This window comes from Sebastes umbrosus, chromosome 19 (genome assembly GCF_015220745.1).
Source record: "Sebastes umbrosus isolate fSebUmb1 chromosome 19, fSebUmb1.pri, whole genome shotgun sequence".
Taxonomy (NCBI): Eukaryota; Metazoa; Chordata; class Actinopteri; order Perciformes; family Sebastidae; genus Sebastes; species Sebastes umbrosus.
This window is the reverse complement of record NC_051287.1, coordinates 6961580-6974015: the sequence shown is the minus strand read 5'-3', so window position 1 is coordinate 6974015 and position 12436 is coordinate 6961580. Positions and strand designations below refer to the sequence as shown.

Here is a 12436-nt window from a genome sequence, read left to right as displayed (position 1 = left end):
TCAGTTGGTTGCAATCTGCAACCTCGCCGTTCGACACCGGTCCTCTAAATATTTACTTTTTTTTTTTAAATATTGTTTTTGTAGGTCTGTCAATCAATTAAAATGTTTAATCACGATTAATTGTAAATTAATTGCACATTTTGTATCTGTTCAAAATGTACCTTATAGGAAGATTTATCAAGTATTTAATACTTTTATCAACATGGGAGTGGGCAAATATGCTGCTTTATGCAAATGTATGTATATATTTATTATTGGAAATCAATTAACAACACAAAACAATGACAAATATTGTCCAGAAACCCTCACAGGTACTGCATTTAGCATAAAACAATATGCTCAAATCATAACATGGAAAACTGCAGCCCAACAGGCAACAGCAGCTGTCAGTGTGTCAGTGTGCTGACTTGACTATGAATTAATAATTATTATTATCAACCACACAAGATATGTTTGTTAACAGATGAAACCTTCATTGCACAACATGAGACTAATAGCCTACAATCTAGTGTTAAATATTACAACTACACAGAAAGTTCGGACTTTCTACAACACATGGTGTACGCTGTCAAAACTGAGAACCAATCAGCCTTTTGATCAGGCGACAGCCAGGCGTTTCCCATAATGCCCTGGGTCTTGCAGTCGGATTGAGAGCAACTGCGGCTCCTGGCTCTAAAAACTGCAGCTGCCTCAATCTCGTGAGGTTATCGTTGCCCACGTGTGCATGACGTCAGAGCAGGTCGGGATCAAGTCGGACACAAATCTAACCGGCATGCATTGCACGGCGATCGGCAGTGATCGATTCTGCGAAGGCCTGGCTTGTCTTGAACAAGCTTACTGTTTCTAGGCAATAACAGCAGTTGCCACTGTTATCTCATCGGTTGCGCTTTGAAATGTCAGCGACAACGGAGGTCAAAGTTGAAATAGTTTGAACTTTGACCGCAGCACTCGGTGGCAATTTCGAGCGGTGCGCCATGCCAAGGGTAGCGTTTCCTCCTCATTGAAAAACAATGGCAGCGCCAGCGCAGAGGGATTTTACCGTTGAGCATGTGTGGGCAGCTTTAGGCAGCGGTATTATGGGCTGCAGCAAAGGCAGCTTTTTCTGTGAAAATGTGGTCAGTGTTTGTGTGTCCAGAGCTGGTGGATCACTGCAGGGACTGAGTGGGCTCAGTCCGTCTGCTTGCTCTGAATGTCAATGTATTCCAGCAGGCCCCGGGGAGCCGGCAGGGGTAATGCCGTTCACGCTTAATTGGGTGACAAATCCGACAAACATGATTGTAAACATCCTGAAAGGGATACCTTGACATTTTGATTTCAGTCTGCGGTTGGGTTTCATTGTTGCAGAGAGTTGTTGTGTTGTTGCGGGGGAGAGTGGAGTGTCTGCATTACACCTCCCTGAACCAAAACAGGATTTCTGTGCATTGTTAAACCCCTTATTAACAGGAATCGCTGTTCAGGCAGGGGAAGAAAATAAAAAAAAGTTCCACCCCCATATCCCTGTTTTTCCCAGAATGACTCCGGAGAAAAACTGAACCGTCTGTGTCTGCGTGACTGTTTTACATGTCAGTGAAGAGGAAGTGACTGAGGAACATTTTATTACAACTGAATAAAGAATCCCTCACTTACTAGAATTCTAAACTTAACACAATTGTGAGCGTGTAAAGTTTCTTCTTGACCTCAGGATGAGAAGTTTGACAACAAAAAATAGGGCTATGAATCTATTAAAATATTCAATCGTGATTAATCACAAATTAATCGCACATTTTTTATCTGTATGTACCTTAAAGGGAGATTTGTCAGGTATTTAATACTCTTATCAACATGGGAGTGAGAAAATATGCTCGCTTAATACAAATGCATGTATATATTAATTATTAGATATCAATTAACAGCACAAAACAATGACAGATATTGTCCAGAAACCCTCACAGGTACTGCATTTAGCATGAAAAATATGCTCAAATCATAACATGACAAACTGAAACCCAACAGGCAACAACAGCTGTCAGTGTGTCAGTGTGCTGACTTGACTATGACTTGCCCCCAAACTGCATGTGATTATCATAAAGTGGGCATGTCTGTAAAGGGGAGACTCGTGGGTACCCATAGAACCCATTTTCATTCACATATCTGGAGGTCAGAGTTCAAGGGACCACATACCAGGTTTTCCTCGCTAAAATTTAGCGTAAGTTTGGAGCGCTATTTTACCTCCTTCGCGACAAGTTATTATGACAATGGATTCCTTAAGTTTTCTAGTTGCATATGATGTCAGTATTTTCACTCTAGCTTTTAAACTAAGCCCAGTACAACCTAAAAATCATAAGCTGTGTTAATGCCTTAAAGAAGTTAGTGGCGTTGTGTAATGTACAGTATTGACTTTTCCCATTAAACTTTGACCTAGTGTTGAAATGGGAATCTAAAAAGCTCAGTGTGATACACATTCAGCTCGACAAAACTGACATTCCGGTATCGTACAGTACGCAGTCAGTGTCGACAATACAGAGATTTGTATAAAAGAAACATTTCCAGGGTTGACTGGCGTGGTGAAAAAACATCTAAACATTTTGACCAGTACTGCTCACACAATGACAAAACAACTTTTCATTTCAGCGGCATTGGCCAATTTACTGACACAATAACTTGGTTTTGAAGCATGAATGAGGTGTTTCGGGTGAGTTACTACCTTTTGCAAACACGCAATAGAGTTGTGATGTTCAATGAAACTGTTGTGACAATTGCACTTACAGTTTAGAGAATGTTTAGACTGTTTCACAAAATGAGCCAAAGCGATCGAGAAAAACTGTATAAAAAGAATTTATAAAATATTTAAAAGATGCTGGTTAGGCTTTTCTTATGCCCTGTGTAGTTTTCCATGTAGTCTCCTCTCCAGGCTGTGATCAGATTAGGTTAAAAGAGAGGTGGTCTAAATCCTGAGGGTGTAGCTCGTGGTGAAATAATATAAAGGTTTATTGCTAGGGTTAGGGGGGATGTGTTATGCCAACGGGGTCCTCGCAATGACAGAACTAGAAACAAGAGTGTGTGTCTGAGAGACCTACCTGCTTCATACGTCGTGGCGTGCGCCGTCATACTCCAGGTGCTGGACTTGCGGCCTTTGGTTACCATGACGGCAAACTCGTACATGGTGTTTGGTTTGAGGCCAGTGACGGTGTGGCTGAGCGCCGTGGTGTCTGCAGACTGGACACACAGTAAAGTTGTAGAATTTAGATGGTTTCAGAATAAAACTGAAGATAGATAGACAGATAGATAGATAGATAGATAGATAAATAGATAGATAGATAGATAGATAGATAGATAAATAATCTCCTTTGACAAGGCTCAACAATAATATACTAATCCACAAAAGGAAAAGGTGAAGTTCTTTGTCAATAATATAGCATTTAAAGAAGACACATTCGAGACATAATGAGTTGAATAATGCCAGAGAGTATCCGTCCTCCGAGCATCTTATTTCCGTCTGTCTGTTGTGGAGACAGTCAGTCTGTCCTTGTGTTTGTACTTCCAAGATTATTTCCATCTAAGACTTCAACATCAGTGAATATTAACATACCCCAGCAGCTGCGTAAACTCAGTTGTGATTTCACTTTAAGACCAGACATCTGTTTGTCCTTGTGGCACTAAGTAAATGGTCTTATTTTCAGAATAATAAGAAGACTCCTCTCTCTCTCTCTCTCTCTCTGGGTGCCCCCAGCTGCAGTTTATTAAGGTGAGCAGACTGTCTGCCCTTGTATAGATTTCCTATTTCTATTGTTTTTGAAGCAGAGTTCGGATTATTGTTAAAGTTTTCCAGAAGTCCAGAGAAGAAAAGAAGTCTCACCAGGTGAACAGACAAGAACATGACAGGATCAGTGAATGATTTATTTTGTTTTCCAGTAAAATCAAAATGATTCCAGGTTATGTTTTTACTACTGTACTGCCAAACGATCTAAGCTGTTTCTGTCAGAATCATTTCTTAAGAGATGTCCTGATCAATAAAAGCTTCTGAAAAAGACAAAAACTCAGTTTGGTGTAACTCTGGTGCAAAACTCCATGATTATTGTTTGCAGTAGCTGTGCTCCATTTATTCTCGCTGGCAAGCCTCTTGTTCTATGGCAACAAGGGAGGGGGCACCGGCTTTAATTGAGTGCAGGAAGCACCGGAGGTGGCAGGTATGACATTTTATCCTCATCAGCTTATAATCATTTGCCGTGGTAACGCTTCTTGTTTCAAAGGAGTATTAATAAGGTGAATTTGAAACATTGGTAGAGGGCATAAAAAACATGCATGCAACAATTTTCATTTCATTAGGGACAAAACAATAAAACAAAATAATAATTCTATCTTCTGACAGCTTGCAAGTGTTGAGCTTGTAGGAGAGCAAAGGTGGAAGGAAGTTTTGTTTTGCAAGTCTCACATCTTATGAAATCCAGAGGCAAGTCCCAAGTGATGACAGGTAAGTCCAAAGTAAAATCCAATTCATAAAGTGTGTTTAAAATCCCAAATAAGTCATTATTTGTTAGTTTTAAGTACCAAGTCAGGACGGGCAAGTCCCAAGTCAAGTCTCAAGTTAAGACAAGGAAGTCCCAAGTTAAGTCTCAAGTTAAAACAGGTCAGTCCCAAGTCAAGTCTCAAGTCGCGACAGGTAAGTCTGAAGTTAAGTCCCAATTTAAGACAGGTAAGGCCCAAGTCAAGTCTAAAGTTAAGACAAGTAAGTCCTACGTCAAGCCCCAAGATAGGTAAGTCCCAAGTCAAGTCCAATTCATAAACTGTTTAAAACAACTCATTATTTCACAGGTTAGTTTTGGGTGCCAAGTCAAGACAGGAAAGTCCCAAGCTAAGTCTCAAGTCATCCCAGGTAAATCCTAAGTTAAGTGCCAAGTCAAGACATGTAAGTCTGAAGTTAAGTCCCAATTTAAGACCGGTAAGTACTCGGTCAAGCCACAAACCAAGACAGGTAAGTCCCAAATCAAGTCTCAAGTCAAGACAGGTAAGTTCCAAGTCAAGCCCCAAGTCATGACAGTTAAGACTCAAGTCAAATCTCAAGTTAAAACAGGTAAAACCCAAATCAAGTCCAAGTTAAGTCAGGTAAGTCCCAAGTTAAGTCTCAAGTCAAGACAAGTGAGTCTGAAGTTAAGTCCCGATTTAAGACAGGTAAGTCCCAAGTTAAGTCTCAAGTTAAGACAGGTCAAATCCCATTCATGAACTATTTAAAATCCCAAACAAGTCATTATTTCACAGATTAGTTTTGAGTACAAAGTCAAGACAAGTCAAGTCTCAAGTTAAGACATGTAAATCCCAAATCAAGTCCAAGTTAAGACAGGTAAGTCCCAAGTCTGGGCTTGGGGATATCAAGTCATTCCAAGTCAAACGTCCAAGTGAAGTCACACGTCATTGGTTTTACAGTCAAGTCTTTTTTTGATTTTGTCAAGTCAAGTCTAAAGGTATAAGATTATTAACTCAAGTCTATGTCGTGTCCACGTCGTGTCCACACATCTGGCAGAGATAATACTAAACTAAGAAGCGATGTAGAACAGCTGCCCATTAACATCACATATTGGCTGTCTGTGTTTACCTTGTACTTTCCACTGGTGGAGTAGCTGGTCTTCCACTTGACGGAGTAGTACCGGACCTCGGACGCCTTCTGGTTCTTGGTCATGGAGTTGTCGGCCCAGGAGACGCGGACCGAGTCCGAGGACAGAGCCACGGCTTGGACCCCCACCGGAGGGATCATGGGAGTGCTGGTGTCTGGCATGGGAGTGGGGTATTTATCAAAGAGGTGGAAGAGGTCGTCCTCAGATGGGTCTATGGGGTCTGAGGGGCATGCGTTAACGGTAACCAGGGTGTTTGGGGATAATTAATGAAATCATTCAGTGTAATGAATGTGTGATGTGACACAAGCATAAATTCAGAGTAATATAGGTTTGTTACGTGTTCATATACACACACAGGTGTCAAACCAACAACAACACAATAAATACACAAGATGACGTGCAAGTTTGGAAGTGAGATGCAGCAGGCAACCATGTTTGTTTGAGAGGAGGGAAGAAGGAGATGAGGAGTGGATGGATGAGGAAGTGAAAAAACAGGAGAGAGGAGAGGAGAGGAGAGAAAAAGACAAAGAGTAAGAAGACAAAGTGGTAGATGAAAGGCGTTACTTTAAACAGGAAGTGGAGCCTCAGATCCACAGAGGGGCAAAGGACGAAACGCGGTACGAGCTGAAACACAACACCTGCAAGTCTCAGAAACCTGGACATTTGAGAGTTCAATTTTGAATTGCTTTGTTGAGTAAAGTAGATCAGAACTGATGGCTAGAGCTAGGAAAATATGTTGTCTTAAGTTGTAATAAACCCTAGTTTTCCTTTAATGAACCAAGAAAATAGTCCTTGAACAAGACTCGGTCAAACCAGGTCGAGCGAGGACACTAGGGGACGCGCTGCTCCACTCGACTGGCCGTTCAAATGGTGACGTACCCTGTAGTGGAATGCACCTGATTGTTTAGTTTATTTCACTCTGATTCCACGATTCCATAATTTAACATTGAACTTATTGTGGTCCTGGGAGATGAAGGAGGCTCGGCCCGTTGTGTCTGCAGTCCAAACGAGACCGCTGAGAGAATCAACACTGACATCTAATGTGCTGCTGTTGAAGAGAGATGTACAGCTGCAGGCCAACATAGAGAGAGAGAGAGAGAGAGAGAGATTGATGAAAGAGGTGTTTAGAGCTGCAGGGCGAGCTGCAGCGGGCGGTGTCGTGGTTAAACTGGTCGTCCAGCATCACAATAAAGCTCCACTCAGGACAGAATACTGATGAGGACGGAGAACACGCCTCCTCCGCCACACTCCTCCCTCCATCCTCTTATTTCCTTACTCTCTGCAAATCTCCTCCATCTGATCACTTTTCTTCCTCCTTTCCAAATTTTCCTGCGCTGCGTCTTTCTTTTCCTCCTCCCTTTCTTACTCCTCCCACCTCACTAACTCGATCCTTTCCTCCTTTCTTCCTCTAACCTTCCCTCCCTCTGTCTTTCCTTCTTTCCTCTTTCATTCCCTTCATTTTCCATCCATTGCTTATCCCCCACCCTTCCTCTCTGCCTCGTTTCCTCCCTTCTTTCTCCCTCCATCCTTTCATATTGCTCTTATCCCTCCCCCCCGTCTCCCTCCTTCTCTCTCCCTGCGGTCTTCCAGTCCTTGATTAAATGGCGGCGTGGTGGTTGGTTGAGGATCAGTTCTGTCTCTGCAGTGTGTGGGCGGCGAGGCGAGGGACGAGGCAGTATATTAACGAGGATCCCACCGTTAACGAGCCGTTTTTTAAAGCTCTCGTAAAAAACTCTCCAGCAGCCTGCCACCATAAAGTGACAGAGAATTCAGCTTGTCCCGGCATGACAAGGCAGTGTTTGTGTGTGTGTGTGTGTGTGTGTGTGTGTGTGTGAATGTATATCTATGTGTCACTCTTGATGACCTTGTCAGAACAGTAATGGGTTTAGTTTCTGTCTCAGCCCTCAGGGTCTCAGCTTATCAACTCCTGACTGTCACACTACAACTCCAGGTGAGACTGTATCTCTCTAGAGAACTCAGCACGTCTTCATATGTCTATAGAACTCCACGTGTTTCCATATTTCTACAGATGTGTCTGTGTATCTCTATAAACTTCCAGATGTGTTAACACATTTCTACAGAACTCCAGATGTGTCTACTTATCTCTAAAAAAAGTCAAGATGTGTCTTTGTACTGCATGTCTCTAGAATTCCAGATGTGTATATGTATTTCTTAACAACTCCAGATGTGTCTATGCATCTCTATAGAATTCCAGATGTACATATGTATTTCTAAACAACTCCAGATGTGTCTACGCACCTCTATGGAACTCCAGATGTGTATATGTATTTCTGAAGAACTCCAGATGCGTCCTTGTATGTCTATAGAACTCCACGTGTTCCCATATTACCACAGAACTCCAGATGTGTCTCTGTCTCTTAATAGAACTCCAAATATGTTCCCATATTTCTACAGACCTCCAGATGTGTCTCTGTATCTCTATAGAATTCCAGATGTGTCTTTATACTGTATGTCTATAGAACTCCAGATGTGTCATCGTATGTCTATGTAACTCCATGCGTTCCCATATTGCTACAGAAATCCAGATGTGTCTCTCTGTCTCTATAGAACTCCACTTGTTCCCATAGTTCTAAAGAACTCCAGATGTGTCTCCGTATCTTTATTGAATCCCAGATGTGTCTTTTTACTGTATGTCTATAGAATTCCAAATGTGTATATGTATTTTAAAAGAACTACAGATGTGCCTTTGTACTGTATGTCTATAGAACTCCAGATGTGTATATGTATTTCTACAGAACTCCAGATGTGCCTTTGTACCGTATGCCTATAGAATTCCAGATGTGTTAACACATTTCTACAGAACTCCAGATGTGTCTACATATGTCTATAGAGCTCTAGATGTGTTTCCATATTTCTACAGAATTCCAGATGTATCTACATATGTCTATAGAGCTCCAGATGTGTCTATATATCCCTCTAAAGCTTCAGGTGTGTCCGTGTTCTCTATAGCAGTGATTCTCAATGAACGGGCAATGACGCGGTACCAGTCCTTGCAGTGTTGCCTACCGGGCATCCACAGCCAGCACAGATCCATCACCTGTAGAACACTGAACCAACCAGGAAATCAGCTAACTTTTTTCAGTAGAATAAAATGAATGAACTCATCTCTTGAAACTCTATTACAACTGTAGGAGATGAAAAATTCTGTTGTCCCAATTTTACTTTCTTTCTACATCCCACGCCTCTCCCTATGCCTCCTCTTCGCTATCTCTTTCCTCTCCCTGCCGTCATTCATTTCTCTTTTTCTGCTTCCTTCCTCTTTCAATAAGCTATCATTAAAGTCCATCAAATGTCTCTCTCTCTCTCCGGGCCCCCCTCCTGCTGTTTCTCTCTGTCTGAGATCCACATCCGACCTTCATCTCCCCTCTCTTGCTCCTCGTTTCCTCTTTTTAAGAAAGCTCCATCAAAGACAACAAGCACGAGTTAAAAATAATCTTTTGTTGAAAAGTTTCACTATAAAATCATCCCGTAATGAAGGTTAAGAAACTGCGGTGAGCCGAGTGGTCTCTGCTGCTGTTTTTTGTCCTGTGACTATCATCACGAAAAAAACCTCAGAAATGTGGCATTTTTATGAGAGTAATAAAGGATTTATGTCCGCCAAAGGCTGCTGGGTGAGCAGAGGAGGGCCGGCTGTTTAATTCATAAGATGAAACTTGGCTGAGAGTTGGATGTGTTTCATTTATCTCACTTCTGCAACCCATAGTGTGCAGGAAGAGCTAATGAGTCTCTCACTCACGGACACATTCAGTCAATGCAACGGGTGTGAGCCATCACACAGACCATATTTAAATACATACACACACCTATATGTTCATACATGTTACACACACACACAGACGGCTGTGACTGATGTGTGAACATTTTCCTCAGGATGAATATTTCAGGAATCTGTTGGACACAGATTGAGGCCGAGCTGTCTCTTCACAGTCTTTTTCTCCTGGATCAACTACAAGTAGCCTACAAACTTCCTCATAAATATCAACTTAAACACCTGGGAGAGATAGTATAGATCATGTCTCCAAAACCAAGACATCTAGTCTATATTTAGGAAACCAGCTACCTCTCCTGCTACATTTGCTACTACTGCTGACTCACTGAGGTGAGGTTTTGCAGTAACGACAACTATGTGAGCAGTGGAGTAGTAACGTTATGAGGCATATAGAAAATGTAAATGAGTCAAATTGGACAACTTAATGCTTCAGCCACACACTCTTTGTCACAGCAGAGGAAAGCACACTGCCATCGCCAGATGAGTGACAACTTTGTTCGGCTCGTTATCTGTAAGCAGTGTGGCGTTGGAGCATGGTGAAATTAACAAGATAGCTAGCTAGCTAGCTAGCCAGCAGTATGTGACGAACCAGGCTTTCAACTAACTCCAATGTAAACCCACCCGCCGCGTAATTTGACGGTCGAGCAAGTGACGTAGTATTAGTAGCGTGAGAGTCCGCCAAGGGTGGGTGGGACCTATAGTGCATGGGTCAAACAAACACAAGACTTTGAAATCAGGAGACCGGTGTTCGTGTCCCGTGTGAAACTAAACGTTGACTTATTTTGTCACAACAGTCTCTAGTCACGTGACTCGTTGGTATTGTCAGTTCTGAGAGTCACTAGTCAGTGAAGTTAACGTCAACCACGACCGTTTCCTAACCATAACTAAGTGGCTGTGTTGTCTAAATCTAACTTCCTGTGAAAATGGAAGTTTATTTTGAAAACATGTAACGAGCGTATATTGACACATCATACCCAGTCCGTCCAAAAGTAGCGCAAGAGGGGTACCCCGTGTGTCAGGGGCGCTAACCAAGCGGCAGTATTTGACGAGTTTGGAGTGAGAATGTGTTGGTCCAAACGGTCCTTCCGCCTTTAGACAACCAGCTGTCTCCAGGAGCTGCATCCGTTCTCTTTCCAGTGAGCTCCGTCCACACACCTGATCATCCGATGACGTGGATTCTGTTGTCACCATAACAACTAAAAACTATCTCCACTTTCTTTTGTACTGGTCAAATTACCACAACAAACCTTTCAATGACCCTACTACTCCGATTTGCTTTGCCTGAAACACGTCAAAGAACAGACCCAGTCTGTATTGTTTTGATTTCTTCTTCTTCCTCTTCTTTTAATTTCCGGCAGACTAAGCACAGGAAGTGCATCGCTGCCTCCCGCCAGTTAAAAATAACGGCGCATTTGTTCTTTGCAAACGGAAATGATGTACGTGTTAATTTGCATATAGAGCGGGGAAGTGAGATCCGATCACAGGTGGCCACTGGAGACGCATTCTAATTCCTTGTTACTACTGGTACTACTACTAATAAAAGCACTATGGTCACATCACCATCACACTCACAGCAGTCACAGTCAGTTTTATATACTGACACTGACATAACCATCATGTCCAGGACTGATATGTAACATGTCATTATATCTGCTACATGCGTATCATATTGTATGTGAACACATCACCGATGTGCTGTAAACACAGGATCACTGTGATTATCAGTGTGAGATTGTACCTGTCAGAGATCGAGTGACAGCGCTCTCATACAGAGGGACGCCCTCTCCGGCATTATTGAACGCCTTCAGGGAAATCACATAGTGCGAGCTCGGCTCTGAGAGAGAGAGAGAGAGAGAGATGTGGAGAGAAAGAGAGAGAAGTACAAAGAGTTATTTTAAATGACATTCAGCAAATAATAATAGCACATTATCATTTTAACCCTCTGAGACCTGTGGGATTGTGGGTGATCATGACAGACGTCGCTGTCTTTCAGAGGCTGTGGCAGGTTCAGTTTTAGAGGTACAGTGAAGATACAGATATCATATGAAACTAGCTTTTATGGCAAAGAATATCAAACTTAAATATGAATGAATGACTTTTATTACAGCATTACACATTTCATATTTATATGAGAATTTTTTTTACCTAAGGAATCTACTGGTACCAACCATGTCAACGTAGCTTGTCGTGAATGAGGCTAAATGACGCTCCAAATTTAGGCGAAATTCTGGTGAGGAAAAACTGGCCATTTCCAAAGGGGTCCCTTGACCTCTGACCTCAAGATATGTGAATGAAAATGGGTTCTATGGGTTTTTGAATGTAGTATAAATGTGTTATGTTCGCCTATTCTAAAAATCATGTGTTTGAATATTTCTGCATACTAGGGTCCCTAAACAGTCTTGGAAATACATAAATTGTGTATCACTGTAAAACTGAGACTCTTGTGGATCCAATGAGCCCAATTATATTCATGTGTGATGATGTTAGTCCCCATAGTAGCCATTTCATTGTAGTGAGATCATTTTTTTAAACTTGACCTCACTGTCTAAAATGACCTGTGGTGACCTCGAGGATAATCACAGCCACATGAAACTTTACAGCCACAAACTACAGACCTAGAGCATTCAGAGGATGGATGGCTTTACTAGGTAGACTGACAATAAGGGGGTTTCTGAGCAGTTTACACAACAGAAATGCTCTCCATCCAATCGCTGAAATATGCATTTCTTGCAGAAATCTCCAGTGTCAGAGGTTTTTGAAACCAAATCACAGCATTGCTTTTTCTACGGTGTTCCTCGAGGTCTTGGTGTCTTTTGGTGGAATTATTGATAGTTTTTATCAATTCTCGAGTGGTAAGAAAATGGTTCAATTTAGCACCAAATCTGTGTAACAAATGGTATCAACCCAAAAATTGCTGCAACAACTTATGAGACATAATAGAGCATGAGGATGACCATCATACACTTCATCATAATGTTCTAAAACCTTATACACTTTTACAATTAATTTTAAATTATGAATTAATTAATCCATGTTTATCTCTTTTTCATGACTAGAA

At 41.8% G+C, this 12436-nt stretch overlaps 1 protein-coding gene across 1 annotated transcript in view; it reads right to left on the bottom strand.

Annotated features, from left to right (window-relative positions):
* Window positions 1–12436, bottom strand: part of dcc (DCC netrin 1 receptor) — a 251873-nt gene that overhangs the window by 54955 nt on the left and 184482 nt on the right. The window contains exons 16-18 of the mRNA XM_037753405.1: window positions 11117–11212; window positions 5570–5808; window positions 3057–3195 (exon numbers count right to left, since the gene is read on the bottom strand). Of these exons, the coding sequence (XP_037609333.1) occupies window positions 3057–3195; window positions 5570–5808; window positions 11117–11212 (474 nt within the window). The remainder of the gene's footprint in view (window positions 1–3056; window positions 3196–5569; window positions 5809–11116; window positions 11213–12436) is intronic.